Genomic DNA, 23,087 nt, shown 5'->3' with positions numbered 1-23,087 from the left:
ACGCGAGAACGGGAGAAAAAGGAGCAGGAGCGATCCGTCTTGGTATGCCGCTGGACCACAGCCTCCGGTGAAAGCCCCGGGCCCAAGGTCCGGCATGCGGCCGCCGATCCGGACCCTAGTTCTGCCGGGTCCAGCTCCCGTCGAAACGATCGTCTCTCGGTGGAGGTCCCTTGAATCCTCGATCGGGCAATTTGGAGGCGTCCTTTATCGATCGTCGTGCCGGCAGAGCCTCCGGAGTGTCAATGAATCTCCTAGCGGAGGGTCCTTGGGGAACCGTTTAAGAGTAACCGGTCGGTCACCGGCACTCCAGGAACCTCTTGCGATTCCGTGGAGGCATCCTTCCGGCTGATTTGTCGACGGTCGCTGGGGGGGATGGTTTGCCCATCTAGGGAAGCGCATCCGAGCTCTGTACCGCTACCGTAATGGTGGGTACTCGGTAACTCGACGCCTCCCTTATTCATGCCTCGAGGTGTATTCCGGCATCGCCAGGCGCTATCGCGCATACGATTAATTACTCCGACAGGGTGGCCGGTACGCGAGGTCGATCTCTTCGAGGTTTTCCCATCCATCCACGCACGAAAATAAAAAAAAAAATTTCTATACCGACATGGCTAAAACACCGTGGCAAGTGAAACCACCCAAATCGTGAAATTGACCACGATCGTTGGTAATGACTAAAACACTGTCACAGATTTAAGGCCTCCGACCTGTGCCATGGGTTCGATGGTGACCGTGACCGAGCTTTTGGTTTCGTCCCACGGTGTGTCCCAGCTTTCTCGAGTTCTTTACCGTTCGGTCCGTAGGCGGATGGCTAGGCGCCATCGCCCTGGCTCGAAAGTATCAATGAATCTCCTAGGGCCCGTTTAAGCCCAACCGGTCGGTTGCCACGGGTGCCGGTCGTTCCAGGGCTCCGTTGGCGGCGTCCTTCCGTCCGATTTGTCGACGGGTGCTAGGGAGGATGGTTTGCCCATTTAGGGAGATCCATTCGAGCGGTTTACCGCTACGGTATGACCGCGCTTAGGGAGAGCCCTGCCGCGGCCACTCCACTTGGGCCGGACTTTGATTTCTAGCCGTCGAGTTTTGCCGGGGCCATTGCATTCTTTCTTAACGAGCCGCACTCGCTCTGCTCCCCGGCGTATTTGGGTTAACGCATGGAGGAATGTCCTCGCCTTGACGGGTAATTCCACCCGAGACGCGCGTACGTGCGCGTAACTTACGCGAAAGATATATCGGGAGTACTCGTCGACCCCGATCGACGCGAGGGAGTCGCATTTGCCTAGGGAAGATTTATCCACTCGACTCTAGGGGATTAATTCTACCTTAAGAAAAAGATGTCATCGAACCAAAGAAATATTCTATTAATTCAAGAGATAATTATTTAACTTGAATAAACTGGAATAAATTGGATGCAACGTTCATGCGGAATTATGACAATTTATTTGGGTTGAATATTCTTGGAATTGACAAAATATTCCTCTGGTTCGAGGGATAACTTTTTCTCGCAGGATGTCGCACCAAGGACACTTGGTAGATCCACGCTAAAGGGAAATTAATTGCATCGCGACACTGAGGGGCCCACGGATGGTTACAGGATGTTGCAAGTAACGGCGCTCATTTGCTCGGCCCAAAGGAAATAATGAGATTCCTAGCGGCAATCGTTCCTGCCGGAGGAATCCCCTGGTTGTCGTTGGTCAGGAAGGGCACGGGCATTGTGCGTCGACCCGAAGAAGAGGGAATCTGCAAATCAGCGCGTCGAGCCTCTGGAAAGTTGAAAGGGGTCCGGGGTGCGTGACATTGCACCGCCGACTCTTTCCTCGGGGTTTACTCTCGACGGAGTCTCCGTGAACTTTGATCAACCTCTTCTGCACGTGCGAGAACCGATCGGAGCGATCCGGGAGATAAGCCGACCAGCCGTAACCTCCCGAGAAAAGTTCAAGGATTATCCCACTAGAAGAGACGTCCTGGAACGTTTTCTCCGAGGATCCGCGATCCGACGGCAAAAAGGACGCTCCACGATCGATGCCCCGTTCCCCTGTTCCACTTAATCGGCAACCGGACGTTCCATTCCCATTTTTTTTAACATGAATTTAGAATAGTTGGATATGCACCGTCTCCTTGTAAATTTGACCCGAATTAACCGGGGACTTCCGCGGTTCCCTCCGAAGGTGAACTCGTTCGATGCCCCGTGCGTAGATACCAAGCCCCATGAAGAAGGACCCCATCATCGGAGTCCGGGAAAAACCGCGTCTTCCCAGGATCGGATGCGTCGATACCTCGAGGAAAAACGCGATAGGATCCATTCGTCGAAGAGGGCCCGTAGTCCACCGACGGGTCGAAAAAACGTGGGGCGGCCGTCCCTCTCCCTTCGACCGCACACACGGGCCGAATCCTCCGCATCTACATACGGTACACCTCCTCCCAGCACACGTACGCGGCCCGAGAGAGGCGCGGCGGCGGCGGTGGATCCAGGTGAGGAGAGACCCACCGGCTCCGGTCCGGAGCTCGGAGGATTCCTGGCCGGCGAGATCTCGGCTGCCGGGAGGGAGAGAGAGCGGCCGGGGCGGAGGGGAGGAGAGAGGACGCCCGAGGCAGCCTTTTCCGCCGGGCCGAGTCAGACCGGGCGCGAGAGAGACGGCGCGCGGCGCACGGCGCCGGAGAGAGGGAGAGGCCCAGTCGGGCCCGCGAGGCGGTGGTGGCCGGCCGGCGGAGGTGGCGGTCAGCGGGCCCGTCGCAGTCGGCCTCTCGGTCTTCGCGCACGGAGATTTGCCCCCTCCGCCGCGGGCGGCGCCACTCGGCTCCTTTCCTCTTTTCGCCTCTAGGCCATTCTCGAGGGGCGCGCGCGCCAACGCGGGTATCCCGACCGTGTCTCCCCGACCCGATAGTGCGCGCGCGCGCGAGCGCGCCAAACAGGCTTTCCCGGGACTTTTCCGAAAGGCCCCAGGGCCCACGTGGCGGACCGCGCGCGCGCCACCACGTGACCGAGGGACCGTCCAAGTGCCGGGACCAGTGATCGCCCCCGAGGAGACGCCTCGGGAATGCGGAACCGCGGGTCTCCTGCCGATCGCGACCACCGGTAGGACCCCCAGGATCCGGCGACGCCTCTGCACCTCTTCCGGCTCGATTCCCGCACCCGAATGCCGACGATGGACGCTCCTGGAAGAGCGACCCGGACCGTCGCCGACGTCCGGTGGACGGGCGCCGACTTCCCCCGGGAAATCCGACAGGATCGTCGCTGAGAACCGACGCTGGGCGACTGGCCTGCCCACGTGACCGCAGGAGACAGGTTCGCGCAGGACTCGGCCACCGCGCGGCGACGGAACGCGGCCGAGAGGCAGGTGCGGGATGACGAGGATCGCGAGGAGGAGGAAGGAGGAAGGAGCGGACCCGGCGCCCTCTGACGTCGAAGCGGGGAATGCCTCGTGGCGGTCACCAAACGCATAGACCGAGCACGCTCTGGGGACGGATGGACCCTCCCTCGTTTCCAAGGAACCTGGAGCGCGTCCTTTGGGAAAACGCCTCTCGAAATTCGATGCCGAGTGGCCCTTGAACGGGCTCCTCTCGTAGCCGCGGATTTTTTCAAGGACGCATAAGGAGATTCGATCTTCGCGCTTTGTTTACATGGGCCGGATCTTTGCGGGAGGATTTCGAAGGTTCCGGCGATAGGAACGACTCAGTCGGGACGATAAGGTAGACGGCATCGGATCGAAGAGTCCAGACCAGCGATGTCGATCCTCGAGAGTGCCAAAACGGACAGGACCAGGATGTCGCCTTTGAACGAGGTCGCCTCGCCGACCAGCGTTGCTTCCGAGCTCATGGTCTCGGAAATGTTGGACGAGCACGAGGCCGCTCTTGCCGACCCCAGGGACGCCTCCAAAAGGAAGCGCGACACCGACGGCGACGAACTCAGCCCCAGGAAGCTCCCTTCCCTCGCCGGAAATAATAACGACGTGGGTTTCGTCCTCGAGGAAAACGGCGACGACGGACTCCAAGACGATCCCGACGACGTGAGTCTTTGCAAGCGTTACGTAAGGCCGTGGACGTCGGAGCTCCGCGTGCCCGCGGCCTTGACGCGATACGAAATGGTCATTGTCTATATGTATCAAAACGTGAAAATAATTACAAAACTTTTCTCCAAATGGCAGTCCTAACTTCTTGAAATTCCCGAAATGTCAATTTTCGAAGAAAATGTATTTATCCTGGACAAGAATGAAAAATAGACATTTTATTTGGAAAATCTGATTCTTATACTTTGACATTTTATATATATATATATATACATGGAATTACCCTTTTATGCCGCCTTAGGCCAGGTACGCATGCGAGCTGGAACGCGGACGTTGCAGGGCAATTATATGTGGCAAATAATCGAAATGTGAGAAACTTGCCTCGAATCGTTCGACACCCTATCCGAGGCTCTTTAAATGCCATTCTTCAAGATATTCCTTCGTTGCCTCAATTTTCTTCGTTACCGCGTACACATCCAAGTACGAGGCATTCGATCTTCCTCGCCTTGCTTCGTACGTATTCTCGTTCGAATGTGTACCCGGCTTTACATCACTCCGAAACCCGCGTACGAATGGTCGAAATCCATCCCGGTGATTTTCCTGACGTATGACGTATGCCATCCGGATGACGCTCTCCCGTTGTCCCCTTTTTGCGGCCGGGAAGTCAAAGGACGAAGAAGCGATCGACGGAATGGATCGCTTCGATCGGTCGATTTAAGTCGCGCGCGGCCAGTCTCGATCCGACATTTGTCGTTCGGCTCGATCGATCGGCAAGAAATGCTCCTCGTTGCCGATCGACTTTGTCGGAATGACTCGTCGCGGATCTCCGTCTTTGCGCATTTCTCAGAATGTCGGCAACCAGTTCCCCCGTATTCGCTTTCGAAAGGCACCGTTGCTTTCCGGTTCTCATCTCCGTTCCCCGCCATTTTTCCGCGCTCGACCACTCCTATCGACTGGGGAGCTTAAGCGGATGTCGAAGTCGATTGAAATGATCGAATCGATCCAAACGCCATTTCGATAGCGAAAGAAAAACAGGCAGCGGCATTGCCGATTGTCCGTTCCGTGGGAAAAAAAAAAAAGTGGGGACGCGCTTGCGCGCACTCCACGGACAATGCGAATTACACCCCTCCCTTCATTTATACGGCACTTTTTTTTACGCGGTTAATTGTGACGGTTTTAATGAAATTTTCGGCTAAACGTTTCCCCGAAGTTTATCGCCGGTGTTGGGAAACGTCGGCCCACTCTGACACTGCTCGATGAACCAACATTTTCCTATGCTAATCCTGAATTATTCATACATGAATAACTTAACATAAGAATCATGCAGTTCCGTGGAAACGGATATTCGCCGACCGAAAGACCTGGGAACGTTGACGTTAGAACCGCGAATTATCCCGCTCCGGGATTCGTGCGAGACGAGCGTCCCTCTTGACCATCTCCTCGATGTTTACAAACACTTTGGAATTCACCTCTCTTTTATTCGAGACGCTAGTAAGACCCGGCTCTACGTCGTAAAGAGGATCGAGCATGCCCTGAATTGAGAAAAAAAGATTAGTTCACCGATACAATCGTATATTCCTGACATATCTAATATTGCCCGAATCACATATAATTGCAAGAAACAATTATTTCCTGGGAAGAAAAATTATATCGCCGATTTAAAAGAATTTTCTATTACCCTTCCGGACATTTCTTTACACGTGTTTGATCGCAGGATTTTGTCGTGGCATATTTTTTTCAGCCAAGTAACTTTTTATTTCCAGCGCGCGCGAATCCTTGCCTTGTCGTTCGTTGCGTTAAAGTCAAGTATTTGCACGTTGATTGACATTGCGATTAAATCCCGGGAAAAACGGGGTCGGTCCATTTTTTTTTTTTTCGCGAGTCGGATAATAACGAGTATGCAACACCGGGCTGGTCAATTATGAGCGGGAGATCAAGTTCGCAGGAGTTTGTCGAATCGATCGATTGGATGCACCGAACGATGCATCGGAACGGCCTGCGCCGATATTGCGTCAAACTTATTTCCGTAGCATGACTCGTCTCCGCGGATCAACTTGCAACTTTACTCCTAGACGATCCTTTACCGTCCTTTCGTTAAATCTCGGAGCATAGGATCTGGAATTTCGCGTTTCGATCTTGCCGGCGTCCACTGGAAGGATCGCGGGAGCTTCGCAGTCGTATTTATCAGCGATGGCTGTAATAGATTGGCGTGTAGTAATAACACCACTCGGTACACGGCTATAGTAAATAATCGTTTACCGATACCAATTTCCCATTGGACGCGACCGGCCAGCGCCACGGTAGTCTAAAGGGCAGGGATTAATCACTCGTGGTATTTTAGATAATGATAGCTATGAGATATTCCTGTATATTACGCCGTGATCTATAGCTCGGCTTCGAAAGAGTCATCGACTGGCATTCCTCGTGGATGATTCCCCGATGCCGAAGGATTTCGTCCAGTCGTAAAATCGGAGTGGGCCATTCCGCGGTTCCTAATTAAAATTTAATCACCTGCAATCGGCTCGTCGCGAGTTAATTGCGAAAAATCAATTAGTAAAAACGGAGCGGGTGGGCTGGATATATCCTCGGGTACGAGATTCGAGGTTTCCTCCTGCGGAATCCGCGATTCGGGGATAATTATTGGGATCGGGCACGATCATTGAAACTTACCGGTGCAATCACTTACACGCGAGAGTACGGCACGAGAACGAATGCGCCTACTCGCGGAATTGCTTTCAGCAAAGTGCAATTGCGATCCGACGTGTTGCGCGAAACATGCGATTACGATGCCCCGGGTTGATAATTGAATTAGGCGAGTCCATGTTTTAGGGCCACCCCAGGTGTCTGCACTAAATCGTATAATGTTAATCCCTGATCCTTAATTTCCGGGTAAAAATTCTGAAACTCGAGACATCTGGGAAATGCTGGAAACTCCGCCTTGGATGGAAACTCGGATTGCCTGTGTTAATGTCTCTCCCTTTCTCGCTTATTCCGGCTAATGGACGCGTCCTTAACGGCATTATTTCCCATGGTTATCGGGGATTCTTGGCCGATCCTTTACGGGGTGTCGGGCAGAAGAACTCCCCGGGGAAGAGCGTTCGGCGATTCGTCCTTTCGCGACGAGCCGAGCTTCGCGAAAAAGCCCAAAAGGTCGCGATCCTTAGGTGCGGATTACCGACAGTCGGCAGTACTCGATAAAACGTATACTCTATGAATCCCATAAACGTAGATAAGGTCGAATAATGCTACGTGACGCCGATACTTTGTCGGAGAAATCGAGACTCCGAGAACGGGAGAGTTCGATGCTGATTTCTTGCATAGAAGAGATCCTCGCTTGACGGAGTAGCCAGAAACCATAGGAGTGAATTAAAAAAAAAATATATATATTACAAAAAAAATATAAAGCAATATTTTTCAACAGGAAAATGTGGAAAATGGTATAGCTAATAATCGTGAAAATTCGAATCTCGCTACGGTGCCTTCCAACGCTCGACACCTCGACCGACGTGACGTAATCGGGAAGCAGTTATACTCGTTTTGTAATTACATGCCCGGGTACGTGTGCATACTTTGCCCCGTGTACCTATGATCGACGCGTGTACAGTTTAAACATTTGAAGTAATAACCACTCGAGGGAAGCCGGTCGCCGATATATTTCAATTCACCGAGAAGCATACACCAGTTTACAAGGCGTGATTACAGCCGGTTGCACGTCGGCAGATCGGATTTCCTCGACACCACGCCTAGATTTTCTTGATAATCTCGTGCACCAATTGCGTCCGCTTTTAATAGCGATCGGTTTACGGAATTCTGAGACTTTTTCGTTTTATTCGGAAAATTCGCGAATAAATTTCTTCGGTCATTCCGTGGATTATAGAGCGAATGTGATTTCAAGAGTGTGCCGGATTTTTCCCGCACCTGTTAATTTATGGAAATTTTGTTCCTTTTTTTTTTTTTCGAAACAGGGACAGATCCTGGTAGATCGGATAGATTTATTTGTGTAATATGCGTCCTGGCAACGCATAATATGTTATTATATGAGGAGCGTGGTTTAGTGTGCACGCACTCGGTTTCTACATCGCTTCAGGGCTGCTGCGGGCGTTCAAGTCTCCGGTTTTATAAGCACGCGCGACCTGCTTATTGCCGGAGGTGCGATACTATCGACTCACTTGCGCTTATTTTATTATTCCTATATATTTATAGGTGCATCTAGCGCGCCTGACATGTCGAGTCATTATTCACAACGGTTCCTGACGAACCGCTGACCCACATGCGTCCAATTGGCGAGGGAGAAAAATGGCCGGCTTGGTTATGGGCGTTGGTGTCGCAAAACCTGTCATGGCTGCCCGCTTGTCGCTAACGTTTCGCATTTCGCCTCTGAAATACGGCTTTGACAGTCCATCGCGCGAATACATTATTCATTGTGGCACGTATCGCCTCGGTCGGATTAAAAAATGTCGGAAACCTTGGAAATACGGAATCTCTAGCGGGGGTGTCTTCGGAGACATCCGAAGTTCGTGTAATTCTGAAGAATAATTTTTTTCCCCGATTTAAACGCATCATTTCATTGTCATTCGGTTGAACGCGTGCCGAATGGTTTTGGTTAAGTCTGAAATCGATGATGGGGTCGATTGGAAAATACCAGCGTGCGTAATTTCAGATCCCCGAGACTCGTTGCTTTCCACTGTTATGGCACCTCGAAAACTCGGGCCATTTTTGCGAAGTCGCTGAAACGTTTCTCTGTAACGTAACGATCCGCGGCCGGCAGTGTGGAATATTTACTAAACATAACTCCGCTCGAGGAAGTATGCGCGGAGTACGGTACACATGCTAATAAACGTAGGTAATAGTGCCGTAAAACTTTTTACGGCCCCGCGTTTCTTACTATTCACCATGACGGGAAATTATACTCGTGAAAGCCATTTTATTATTTGCATTTTGCCGTAGCCTTGTCGAAACCCGTCAAATCCGTTATTCAGATTTCGGCAGGGCCCGATTCAGGCCCAAAATGATTAAAAATTATGAGCATCGGACTCTAGACTTTGTTGGAAATACTAGTTACTTAATTACTTTGGGTTGTCTTTGCGAATCTCGCGGTGCATTATCGAGGAATTCCATTTCTGGACCGAGTGCCGATCAGGGAGCATTCAGGACGACGGCCTTGCGATTTCAAGAAATTACCCCCGACAATTATCGGTCATTTTCCTTCGGGATGCATGATGATCTCCATCCGAGGATAATCGGTTAATCGTTTCTGCATTGTTTCCTGCCACTGCAGGAGCGGAGGAATACTCGGAACGATCATTGAGCCTGTAATTCGACGTTGAGTTCTTCCTGCGGAATAAAGCCATTTCAGTGAGAGCCTATTTTCGGGACGAATTAAATTCGCGGATGCAATAAATTTTAATTTTTCCCTAAGAATCTTTCATGTATTCGTGGGACAGCTGTCGAATGAACGTGGGAGTTGCATTTTTGGGCATTCCAGGAAAGTTCATGGGGCAATTACCCGTTCCTAATGACAAGGCCGATCCTTACGGGAGATAAGAGCGGCACTCGTGCTTTCTCTTCGATGGTTCGGCCTATTATTCTTGGCTTTCTACTAACGACGACACTTTGGGTTTCACTTAAACGCTTGTTATTGGACATTACATTAGTACCGTTGGTATTTCCTTGCTTCCATTCCAGAATCGTCCGGTATTGTTCCCCAACGTGCGTCCCGGACGAGACGCGAGTCTGAAACAAATGACCGTCGTGGCGATGCAATTTCTCTTCCTGGTGTACTTTACAAATCGGTCGAGGCCTTCGATAACATCCGCCATCGTAACGCAAATGAATCGATATCGGATGCCACTTTCTCGCTATTTTCCCATTAAGAATCCAGCCACTCTTCGGGCCACCTGATCTCGAAAGAAGCGGGACCGATAAATTAACGGGTCCTCGACTTCCGGAAGAAATCTGGCGAAATGATTTTTCACCTTCGTAGGCTCACTTAGGGTAAATTTATGCGCTCGCGCGAGCCTTGAAGGCACCTGCACATGTCGGCCTATACCCGTCGGCTGTTATGTAGGTTTCGCTACATGTATTTATGCATGAGCCTGCCCGTCTACATGTATTTCCACATAAGCATTACTCGTTTGCACACACGAGTGCTTAAATATTGCCGCTACGTGTGATAGGGCGTAGACCCCGTTACCGATTCCGACAGGTAGGATCGCCGGCGTTCCCGTGGATCCAGGACAGCCTGGATCGATCGATCGATTCCTTGATCGATCCGTCCACCGGCTCGATACTTCAATCCTCGACTAGTTTTCTCCCTCTAATTCCCTACAAAAATTATTCCAATTTTAGATAACTCACGGATCTCGCTCCTGCCCTGAGAAAAAAAATTAAAAAAGTGTATCGAACCAAAGAAATATTTTCTTCATTCAGGGAATAATTATTCTGCTGAAATCAACTGGAATAAATTGTACGCAATATTTCTTCGGAATGATAAGAATTTATTTGAGGTTTTTCTTTTTTCGAGCGCATCCTGGCTTCCGTCATATTTTCGCCAAACGTCGGGAGGAACGGGGCGATTAATCCGCGCGCGCATTTGCATCCCAAACTGACGTCCTTATCGCGATATATCCGCGGGATTTCAGAAAAAGCCCGTGTAAATGATTTCCTACACGGACTCTCCGACAGCGCGTATATTCGTGGGGGAAGCACGAAGGTGTCTTTTCCTCGTATTACATCACGGCCTCGGTTATGGCAGTCGACAGCCGGGCTTGATACTTATTAGCCGTGTAGCTTTGGGTGCTCGGAGGGTGCTCATCTCTCGCGTTTCGCGAGGATTTCCATCTCGGTTTCGTGTAAACGATCCTTATCGGCCCTGCAGTTGACGACGCGCACTACCGTGCTTACGCCTCGGCGAGGCACTTCCATGGGAAAGTGCGCGGACGTTGCAGCAGGAGGTCCTTAGGTGCCGAAAGGAGGAAAGTCTCCGGTGCGGAATCATCGGTTCAGGTTTTAGGCTGATTCATGACGCGATGATGCGGCGAGTAGCTCGACCGGCGTACGGATACGCTCCGAAAGTTTGTTGAAAAAGTTTCCTCGGTAAATCAAGCGGACGTCTTTTCGACTCGAGTTCGCGAGTGCTAGCCGATTAGGCGGTGATGGATCGGCCAGGCAATCAGGAACGGCAATGGTCACGTAGTCTCGTTGGCATCGGTAGCGCGAACTCTTCGGGATGAACGACTGTCTTCTTCGGAAGCGTCGCCGTACGGGCCCGAAGCTTTTCGCGACTCGGTTAATGGATTTAAACGACGTGTCTCGTAAATCCCCGAGCCTTTGCTCAGGCTACTTGTACCTGTTGGCGCACCGACCTTTTTGCTCCCAGCTAGATGGAATTATAGTAATTCCGCCGGTGCGAGAGGAGAAGCGTCAAAGCGAGTCACACCCTAAGTGAAATCTTTATATCGCACGTTGTACCGGAAGGAATTTATTCAAATGAAATTCCCGGAAGAGGGGCGCGACTCCCGAGTAAACCCAGTTGGCGGTTACATCGCTGACGGATTTGCAGATACTTCCAGGGAACCATTCATTTTCCGTCCCGTCCTTCCCTCCTCTCGGGTGAAACTATGCCCGATGGATTCTGCACTTAGGAAAAAAAATTAACTGACCGAAACAAATGTGCATTGCTACGATAAAATCCCGCGAAGAAATGCCAGGAAGAGTGCAGGAAAATTCGTTTAAATCGACGGTTTGATTTTTCTTCTTAACAAGATCGTTGTTTCTTGGGATTCTATATGATTCAGGCAACGGTATGTATTTGTCTCGGTGAAGTATTATTTTTCTCGGTGTATCCAGTCCCATGTGAAAATACAAAAAATGGAAAAAAATCCACAATGGCCGTGGACGCATCCGTGCACCTAAACGCATCCCTCCTCGACCCCTGGTCGTAACTCCCGGCTCTATCTTAAATGCCGACGAAAGCGGGCACTCGAAGCAATCAGGGACTGGCTTTTACAAACAGTCGATCCTCCCGCAGGACCCAACAAGGTGAGCAGGTTCCGATATCACAGGGGTCGCCGCCTGCCATCGGCAAAAGTGCCGACCAGGGATATAATTGTCATAATTAACCGGTGTATACCGAGGGGGATCTACATTATATGTAGATCCGCGGCGCGGTCTCTCTTCTATGCCTCTTGCCAGGACGGATGATAGTCGGACAACGTGCATGATCGGCTCGTCGACATCGTACCTGTCCAGTATTACCATAACACGGCCTAATTGATGTTGCTTGGGCGATTTTCAGCATGTTTAAGACTTCCGATACGTCGGGGCGTTTCGATACACCGGAGAATATTCATTTTCTTCTCGTAGTCGTAATTGAGAGTGAAAAAAAGTTGCTCGATTAAAAGACGCGCGCATCGCGGTAAAAGAAATCCTGCGATTACATACGCCCAAAGAAATGTCAAGAAATGTAGACAAAATTCGTTTAAATAAACGATGTCATTTTTTTGAGTACGGATCTCGCACGGGCCTCGAATCGTAGGAAACGCGTGTGCTCTTTACGAACGTCGGAGTCTACTCTTCATCACGGAGGAATCGTTTCCAAACGAAATGTCGAGGCGCGATCTCTAGATCCCGAGGGCCGTGCCTCAATATACCGCCGGCCTATCCCCGGGTGATGTCAGAAGATGACATTTGAGATGCGTCTCTTTAACATTAACGCGGTTTATGTATCTGCCTCTTACTCGCTTAAAGAACACCTGTCCCGGCCTTAGAAGGCACTTCATTTTCCAGCCGATACTTATGCTATCAGCCCTGTCAGAAATTTTGACGGCCGCGTATCTTGGGTAAAAATGGGGAATGATCAGCCGGGGTCTCGTAGCTCGGGGACGTGATTTTGAAAATTGTGCGTAAATTCAGGCCGGGAAAGGGACGTCACCTAAAGGCGAGCACCGGTCGGACGAGATCGGCCGAGTGGCGGTAGCATCGAAAAGGAGAAAGGTCCTCGGCGGAGGCCAATGACCAAGTAACTTATGATTTCCGTGAAACCATTAAAAGACTGCCGTGCAAGATATCAATTTACCATTGAAAGCCCGCGTTTATGTGCATAATAACCATTAGGGGTTAATAAAATGCGTCGCCGCCGGTCGAGTTGCCGGCCGCTGATTGCCCGCGCGATACCGGACGCGATTCTCCCGATCCTCGTCGATCAACGAGTCCTCCGGGACTCTAGATCCTCGAGAAGCGTTCCCGGCGTTAAAGTAAAACGAGAATCCTCCTTCGGAAGCCGGGCCGCGAAGCGACTCTCCTGGCGCACTGAAGAAAAAAAAAAAAAGAAATATCTTTGAACCAAAGAAATATTTTATCAATTAAAGAAATAAGTATTTGATTCAAATGAACTTGAATAGATTGAATGTTACGTTTCCTCGGTACTATTTCAAGAAATATTTCTTCGGTTCGATGAATTCTTTTTTTCTCCCTTAATTCTTTTTTTTTTTTCTCATAGAGAATAATTTCCTTTGTTCGCCCGACCGACATATCCGCGAGCCCGGCTCGATATAAGAGCCGAATCAAGGGGGAACAAACCTCGGAGTACCTGCGTCAGATTTGTAAGAGGTGATTACCTGTTATATCCGTTATATACGAGCCGGTCCATCCTAAGGCTTGATTTCTCTTAAAGATTTACTCGCCATCGTGGTCGTATGTACGTCCACGCACGGACACCTTCCTCGGCGTCGTACGTATAGGTATCGCACACGGCCGACGATTTATGTACATATGTAAGCATATACGATCGACATCGGTCCCGTTAGGTCGAACCCACCCGGCTTGACTCCTGCCTCTCGTCCGGTGTTCATCGTGTTCAGAAAATCACGCTCGGTTCACGATCTCGAATCGAACGGCCATTTATGAGAGAGATTCGGCCGGCAATTGACCTCCCTCTATCGCGGCTCCGAATCGATCGCCAACCTCGAGCGAAAAATCGAACCGAGAACGACCCGTAGTGTGTTTATTTTATTGTTATTTTTTATTTTTTTTTTCTAATTTTTTACCCCGTTTGCAAAAATTTTTGTCGTCGAAGAAAGGGGACGGCCGATTCGGCGCCGAAATACCGATTCCGCTTGGCGACTCCTGCACCGGCTCTCGATCGTTACGAGCCATTACCAAGGTGTAATCGAGCCGATACGGTATTATTGTACAAGGTGCTATTACACAGCCAGATGATTACCATTGCCGGTTCGCACCTCCTTCCCGTAGAACGCATGGCAGTAAACGGCTCTCGCAACGGCCCCTGCAACTAGTACACGCGGACGCGTTTTCCTCTCGCTTCTCAAATCGCCACAAAGTGGACGCCATTTGCAAATGCGCCGGTAATGGTCCCCCGGCTCTCCGACCAATTACCGGAACAAAAGATTTATTTTGAGAAATGCCTCGTTACCGCCGCGAGGTGGGTGGGACCGGGCACACTTTCGCGGGGCCCTCCACCTTTTCGCATTGCGTCCCGGGGCTCGAATCCGCAACCGTAGGTGCGGTTTCGCGTTTCCATATTCCGACCGCTCGCCGGAGTAAGACCCACTGGGCCGTTTTGTCGACGAGCAGCGATTTCTGTCGGGTCTCGACATCCCACCGCCGAAATCGTAATTCGACACGGGCGAATCGATACTCGAGAACGAAATCGGGTCCTCGGCGAAGCCGCAAAGGGCGAGACGAGACGTGCACCGTTAAAAAGGAAACACTGCAATTTTGTAACATTTCTCTTGGAAGCTCCATTCATGGTGTACCAATTTTCTGACGCACTTTCGCGTAAAATTGATACAACATTTGTTAGATGTTTCCAAGGGAAACGTGTTGCAATATTTTTTTTTTGTTTATATAACCGTGCCGCGCTGGGCGCGCAAGGTGGCGGAAAATCGAGGGACGACTTTATTATTATTCCGTGGATTTAATTATTCCCGATTGGTCGGGACTAACCTGCGTGGGAATTTTGGACGGGGTGGACGAGTCGAGGGGAGGCAAAGTAAGGCTCGTCGCGATATACGGTAAGGCAGGTAGGATAAGGGCGGCGTGCGTTGGTTACCGTTGGGCGGCGCTCGATGGGCCGCTTGGAATGTCGTTTAGCGACTTCCCTCTCCCGGCGTGGATTCATGGCTCATGGTCTGGTCGGCGGTCTCTGTTACGCATCTCTCATTCGCGTGGTACATCGGTGTGTCCCTTCCTCTACGGCCCGGCTCCCGCAGCGCCACCCTCGACGAAGTCGCGAGCCTCCGCTCCGAGGGAAGGCCCTTAATGGCCCGGACGAAATTACGAGGGCCAGAAATCGGCCGCACTTAATTTATTAACCGTCACAGTCGGCCCGGGGCCGTTGCTACGCCGCCATTTTGGTACCCGCCGCGTCCCTTACGACCGGTCGCGCTTCCGGTGGCGCGAGCTTCGCCGATATTCGAATTGAAATTCCCTGATTTTTATTAATTTGGTACCCGCCGCGTCCCTTCCGAACGGCCGCGCTTCCGATGGCGCGAGCATCGCCGAAATTTAAATTTGCTGTTTCTTTTGAATTTTTTTTTGCTTCTCCCTCCCGAGGTGAATTTCTTGGAAATTTCTCGAGGTGTCTCGAGGCGATGCCGGGACGGTACTCTATAATTTGACCTAACTATTTTTCTAAGAAAGCGACGCTCCAATTTGACACGTGGAGAGGCGCTCGGGCAGACGAGCAGGTGGAACGTCCAGCCCGTATAGAACACGGTTTAGGAAAAGGAGCAAGACCGATTCTTACGGCCGCGTTCGACGACAAGGTGGGAGAACTGGTTTCGAAAAGTTGGCCAGCGAATCGGGATCGAAGCTTAGTTTTTTACCCTCGGGTCGGGTCGCCGTTCGGCGACTCCCGTCGACGATCCTCTTCGCCACACGTCAGATGTTATTTAATACGCGGAGATTCCTCGAAAATTTAACGCTCCTCGTAGCGGAGAATTCCACGCGTTATAACCTGCGAAACTCTCCGAGTAGCAAAAAAATTTAGGAGTTCCTCGGGGCAGCCGGCCACTTTCTCGCGTGCATTGTTTCGCCCGCAATTGTGGGTACCTTTTTCCCTTTTTCTTTTTTCATGGTACAGGATACACATAAGCAGTCATCCGCAGTGAAACCCATACACGTTCGAAGGTGCTCGTTACAGGTCGTCGCTCCAATCCCGTTGGCTACAGGCCGGACCACATACCCTCCTCCATCTCTTCCTTTTACATTGTCTCTTTACATCTCTTTTTAACAAGTAACCGGGCATGCGACAGTCGAACGTAAGGCCGCAGATTAATGGCGGAGGTGCGCGCGGGTCGTAAAAAAAAAAAAAATAAATAAAAAACATTTTAAAGGTGGCATTGTTAAAAAGCAGGTGCACCAATTATTTTTTCCCGTCTCTCCAGGGCGACCGTCCACTCCCGTCGTTTCGGTTTGGCCCCCTTCGTTCGGATCGATTTTTCGCTTTCTCGGCTCTTGAGTACCCCCTTTTATTTCATAATTATCGGGGAACGACCGGGAATTCGGGGCTCGCGTGAAGGAAAGCCATTTCGCGCGGGGGTTGCGAAAGCTCCAACTCTTGCGGGGCAAAAATGACCGCCGGCATACATTACCGTTTGACATAAAAAGGCTCTTTAAGTTTTTCGCGCATGATCCGCTCGAGCGGCCATAAATGTCAAACTGGTTAAATGTCAAAATTATCACTTTCGGGCAACGGAGCCGTTGCGAAGGAGCTAAGTTGGCATCGTTATTACGCCCGGGTGTCCGGGGATGCACTCTGCAATTTGAGACGGCAAGACAGTGGCTCGCGGACGAGGGCAATAAAGAGAGAGAAAGAGAGAAAACGAAAAAGAAGGAGGTCCGGGGCAAAAAAAGTGTCCCCGATTTCGCAAGGAGGCGGTCGCTTCCCCGCGAACTCCCATACGTCCAGGGAGGAATTTTTCCGAGTGCCGTTCTCAAAAGCTCCGCAACGAAATTGCCGCGCCAATTACGAGGAACCGAAAATTTTCGGTAGCCGGACTCAGGGGGAAAAAAAAAAGGAGAAGAGTGAATTCCTGCTGCGCTATAAGGAGGTTTTGCGAGGGCCCCGGTACCGCGATGCGTGCTCGCGTGTGCACGCGTGTGCATGCGCCGTGCATAAAGGTGCACCGGGGCCCACGTCAGCCGCGTGATTCGCGTCACTCTCCGGTAGCCGGCCGAATTCCAGGATAATCACCCCGAAAAATATCTCCTGGTTATCGGATCCCAAAGGTACCCCCCTGGGCCCCTCCCCGGGTCATTTGCCCTGCAGATGGGAAGGTAACCCGCTACGTCACCGTGCATCGCGGCCACGGTACCGTAGGTGTCTATCCGCGAACAAAGTGGTTACGCAAACCCTCGTGGAAGACGTTGAAAAGTCAATCCGAGACCCCGCGCGACGTACCAGATGCACCGGTCGAGTTATACGAAACCTCGATGAGTTACGAGTGGAGCGCGGGTTAAACGGAACACCGACGTCGTAAGTGAACGCCTGTCTTCTAAAAGAGACGGCCTGGATTGATGATCCTAATGAGCCCCGAAGAGGTATAAACGGATGTGAATAAGTCGTAATAATATACGGTGAAGGATGGACGCACTCGGCGGATCATGTCCCTCGTTTCGTATTTACGCCTCCTATTAATTCCGGGGGAACCTCTCGTTACCGATGCCTCGGAACGCCGGAATGTATATTTTCATATTTTTAATCGGTAACCTCCTTTATGAATATTAGTAGAGGGGAAGGCTTCTCGGAGGCGCATAGGTGTGGCACCCTTGGGAGATGAATGGGAAAGTAATTCCTTGGGCGGAATGAAATCCTTTCTTCGTTCTTGCGGGCTCATGCCTAGCTTTCTTACGGCCCATTCACGGCACCTGGCAGCTTCGTTTCCCGAACTATGGCGCCGTGTAATGAATTACGTGCACCACGCCTAGGTGTCGCCGCGAAACGGTGCGTTTCGGTGTCCTGCGAGTCGCGAATCGGGAAATCGTCGAGCGCGAGGACCTCGGTGGACGCTCGGCAGGATCTTCACGGTGAAAAAGAATTCATGGTCGTAGGAAGAAATTTTACTCTCCCATAATTGCATCAATATAATTGCAAACGGGTTCGTTCTCGGTGCGGTTATTCCTGCAGTAAGAGTAAAACTTAATCGGCGGTGCCGTTCTTTCCTAAAAGTGAAGGGGTTTTTATTATCCGCGTGCTTATATAAAAATGCAAAAACGCATTACCTCCGATTCTCTTTGTCTTATTTATCGGCGTTCCACGTTAATTCAGAGTTAACACCCGGAGAACACCCACGCGTTCGCGGGAACGCACCGGGTGATTTACAGCTAGCGAAAGCATTACGGTGCTAAAGATCCGAGACGGACGTTCTAGTTAATCGGACTCATCGTCGCTCGCCGCAAGGACACCTCCACCCACAAGGGTCTCACCTACGTGCACGCGATTCTACGCACGCTCGACCACAGGTGAGGCACAAAAGGAGAGGGAGGAAAAACGAAGAAAGCGAAAGCATCGGAGTAGATCAGGCCCCAGGCCGGAGGTCCAAAATCGACGGCCGGGGCTTTGCCTCCCCACTTTGTCGGCACTTTCCTCCGATTTGCATATCGGGGAACGTCTTTAAGAGTTCCAAAGTGACTCGCCAAAGAGTTCGGTCGTTCGGATTCGCCATTGCGAGTGGCGTGCCTCGTTAGAAGGAAAGATTCACTCGGCTCTGGGATGACACCGAAAATCTCTAACTTGTCCGAAAGGAGCGGACAAATCCCGTCAGTTGGCCGATCGACTCGTTGACGTCTCATTTCCGACGCCAGTCCGTCACCCAGCTGTTCGACCAGCTCCAATTGGCTGGAGAAAGTCGAGGAGCTCGAAACCTCGCGGTAGTCCCTCTCGTTTTTGCCATAAATATCCCATTCGTCCTGGAACCGCGATATCCTCTCCTTAATCGATCACTCCGCTCTCGTTTGATCGGCACCCAGTGTACCGAGTTTATCAAAATTGATTGGCATTTTTTTTTCCCCCCGAAGAATTCCCTCGTGCGATTCGACGGAGCCGCAACTTCACACGCGCGAGCGGGTAATCTCGGCAATATCATTACCTTTATTAGAAACACCATGAAGCTTAACGGTAAATCTATGGCCTCGTATATACGAGCCAATTTATACGCGTATACGTACGTATACATATATATATGTATACACGCGAACCGGAGGTGTAAGAGACGCAGGAGATGTTCTCGCGGTTCCCTCGATGCCGCGCCTCTCGAGGTTTAATTTCGTGTACTTTAATTCATTCACACGCATGGCTGCTCTCTAAACGAGGGCGGGACCCGAGGTGGGAAGAACAAATGCGAGCTCGGGTCCTTCCCCGAGTTTCCCCTCTCCCTCGGTGCGCATAATTAATGCCAGGCTGTACCTGGTAATCGTACAAACGAGCCGCGGAATGAAATGACCTCTTAGATTTTTTCCTTTTCATCCTCTTTCCGCTCCCCGTCCGATAAGAAAGTCGAGGGAATACCCGCGGACGCCGGGGTACGGGCGATTCGCGGTAAGGACTGTATTAGCGGGGCCGGTCGCGGGAATGTGGCCTTTATCGCTAAGTGGATCGTCGCCGGCCCATGCAGGGCAGACGCAGATTGCGGGTATCGAGCGAACGGGGACGTAATTCAGGGTAATCGGGGGATTCGTGTCGCTCCGACGCCTTTTCCATTCCCGGAGAGGTTTCGCCTTATTCCGCAGCAGGCCATCTTTTTATAGGGGGGACAGAGGTGCGCGCGCACTCGACGCACCTCCCCTGACCTACCCCACACGTGCTGACCCTGCGTCGAGTACCTCGTGCACTTCTCTCGAGGATAAAGCTAATAATTTCGCGAAAATGACGCGTGACGCTCATAACGTTCCGACACATGTCCGCCGTGACGAGTCCAGCCACGGAGAGAAATTAGAGCCTCAAAGTTACAGAAGCCTATCCGTTGGAAATCGTTGTTCGTGATGCGGCTAAAATCTGTACATTTTACAGATTTCTCTATAAGTTTAATAGACATTTTTTTTTTCACCGTGACGAGCCCTGCGGAAGAAGTCGAGCGCCCAACGAAGTGTCGGTGCGGTTAATTGCGAATGCGAATCGGCCAGACTGTAATCCGGCTGTCGTCGAACTATTAATTTATCCGGCACACACGGGAGCACCTGGTATTTACCTGGACGTCGAGGTCCGGCTCTTGACGGGACGTCCAGATTATACCTCAGGATTATAGCCCATCGCGGTCGGGCGTCGCGTGCGGCGCTCGTTTCTGCAAATCGCGAAAACGGTCCCAGATATGCCCAGCGAGATAATTCATCGATAGGGCATCAATTACGGGAGATCGGATCGCGCTCCAATTAGCTGCCTGGCTGTCGAGATTTTCCCGACACATGAAAACCTTGACTGAAATTGGCTCCGCTCGATACCGCCTGCATTAATGTTTTAATTAACCGCGCTTCCGAGGAGCGCGGTTTTTGCAACGACGATCGCCGGATAATCGGCTTCGATTAACGCGTCCATTAGCACACGTCTCCGTTTTTTCTCTGTTTTTCGCCGGGACGTAATTCCCACGCGCGAACGGCTCGATTGTGGAAATTTTATTAGGTATATGCGTGTATGAGGAAAATCAGCGACGATCGCCTGTGAAACCCGGTTTTCCGCGCCGACGTCGTTTGATAAGGGAGCCGCGGAAATAATGAAATCGGACGGACGTTAAGGCGAAGTGAAACGCGTCGAGAGATTTGATCGACATCGGTAAAAAAAGATTTTTTTTAAACACCTGCGTTGTAGACGTTCGTTATATCGACAGCCGTGTTGAATTATATCGGGCATTGTATTAAATGGACCGATATGAGGGAGGTTTCGTTTCATCTTAAGTCGGTAACGAAAGTGAAAAGAGAGGTGTCCGCCTCGCGGCGAAAAATCCCAGCCCCCCGGGCCGTGGGTCGTTCGTTCCAATTTGATCATGACATTTGTATTCAACACCGACAACTTAAGCAAACCCAGTCGTGTAGTTCAGCAATAAAGCGAACGAGCAGCCCACGCGATATTGTGCGTCGATCGGCGCGGTTCCGTCCGTAGATCTTGCTTTGAGACGAGCGGTCAAACCTGTATGTTAATATTGACATTTTAAGGCAAAGGCTTCGAATGCCTGTAATTTCGCGCATACCGGGTGTTCCGATAAATCCGACGCCATCTCGCGCATTTTATCACCTCTCGAGTCAGCGTCGCCCCGGTGCACCCTGAGAAAAATATAGTTGCGAAACGGGCACCAGTCCCTACAAGGGATATGATATACAACTGTAGAGGGAGGGAATACAATTTCTAAAGTTACTTTTCCTTTTCTCTATCTCCACAGATTGTAGGGACTGGTGCCTATTTTACAATTGCAGGGATGACGTACCCTACTATTTTTTCTCTGGGCGGCGAGGAGTCTCCTTACTCCTCTGGGCCTTGAAAGGAAAGAATTGTATAAATAATATAATATCTCGCATAATTAGAAGGCACTTCTCTCGGCGGAGAATCGCGACGAACAATCGGTCATTCATTACGCGAGTACTCGGGCGTCGATCCATCGCGGCGTGTAATCAGCGTCGTGACGGAATTATCCCTAGGAGAGAATCACCCTCGGGTTAGCACCTCGCGGGGATATCTCCGAGGCGATCTGGCAAACTCGGATATCTTTTCATCCTAACCGCGTGGCACGACGTTAAGCGATGTCCGTTGATAACCGGCGAGCTCTCGAGTGTGGCAACACGGTTAACGCGCATAATGCCTCAGTCCTTTCAAACCTAATGGAGCGCATGTGTCACGCGAAAGGGAAAAAGGTCTTTGACGCGAGTATACGCGGGATGAGTCAATTAGACGAGATTCATGCCGAGTCGCGTCTATCTTCTATGGGAGCGTTCAAGTCTCTCGACGTGACGCGCTTAAAAGTGGGCGCGGCGGGAGTTCCGCTTCGTCTTAACGGGCGGAAAAAAATTCGGTTCATGTAGGGGAAAAAAAAGAATGGCCCGAGGAGGGTGCAGTCTCTCGAGGAGTTGCCAGTCCCTAGAGAAACTGCCCCCGGGGGATCGATTCGGGAACAGCGCCCGAAGGTGCGTCGATTATCGAAAGTTCATAAAGAACGGCGCAGCCCGAGGGACGTCGGCGATTACCCCGCGTAGAGGAGGTCCGCGAAACGCGGAAAGAAGCGGACGAGGGAAAAATCCCGGATGGAAACCCCGACCTGGGTGGACGACCAGCTCCGAGTGGCCTAGTAAAGTCTCGCAAAGTCTCGCAAAGTCTCGTTCCCGCGGATGACAGGATGATGGTAGAGAGCGGGATGGAGCGGCCCCTTAGGTGGTTCGGCCTCTCCCCGAAGGAGGCACTCCTCGTCGCTCGGCCATTTGTCAGGGCCGGTCAACCCCTTTCTCCGTAATCGAATTCCCTGCCCCCTATCGGCCCCGATTACGATGTATCGAGGCCTGTCGCGCCCCGCGAAATTCCCCGGCAGCGCAAATTGCCGGATAATTGGAGGCCTCCTTCCGGGTGGTAAGTGTGGCATCCCCTAGGGACACGTTCCCTACATTAGCCCCGGCTTTCCTTTCGGACCGGACCCGACCGTGAGACCTCTCGGTCGGAAAATTCCGATCGACGAGATCGGCCATTATATCGACCATTATATCGATCCAATTGGCCTGATCGCTCGCAATTGTCGTACGTATCAAGGTGTGACGTTCTGCGAATCCTGCGTAACTCGTCTTCCGTTTGGCTGGGAAAATTGGGAGCGGTTCGTTGATTTACTTGGCGATCGAAGGAAGGGAAATCGATCAACGATTACGGCTCGTTAAGGGAATGGCTCCAAGGGGGAGAGTAGGAACGCGGCTTCCGCGCCGCAGGGATGAGCCAAGAGTCTCGATCTGACGTTTCTTTGGGCGTATTTGATCGCAGGATTTTGTTGCCGCACATTTCTTTGAGTGGGCTAACTTTTTTTTTTTCTCAGAGTAAAACATCCTTTCGTCTACTCTTCTATATGCTATAACTAAAATATGACTTTTCGGAAAATTCAT

The 23,087-nt window shown here is 51.2% G+C and overlaps 1 protein-coding gene across 1 annotated transcript in view; it reads left to right on the top strand.

The window, feature by feature from the left end:
- Positions 1–2,762: 2,762 nt before the first annotated feature.
- The window catches only part of LOC105704127 (transcription factor AP-2-epsilon), a 66,282-nt gene continuing 45,957 nt past the window's right edge, over positions 2,763–23,087 (top strand). Inside the window, exon 1 of the mRNA XM_012433084.1 lies at positions 2,763–4,004. Coding sequence (XP_012288507.1) covers positions 3,723–4,004 — 282 coding nt within the window. The 5' untranslated portion in view covers positions 2,763–3,722. The remainder of the gene's footprint in view (positions 4,005–23,087) is intronic.

This window comes from Orussus abietinus, unplaced genomic scaffold, assembly GCF_000612105.2.
Source record: "Orussus abietinus isolate OABI.00-Male unplaced genomic scaffold, Oabi_2.0 scaffold11, whole genome shotgun sequence".
NCBI classification, from domain to species: Eukaryota; Metazoa; Arthropoda; class Insecta; order Hymenoptera; family Orussidae; genus Orussus; species Orussus abietinus.
Note: the sequence above shows the minus strand (reverse complement) of the source record. Positions and strands in the feature narration are given on the sequence as shown.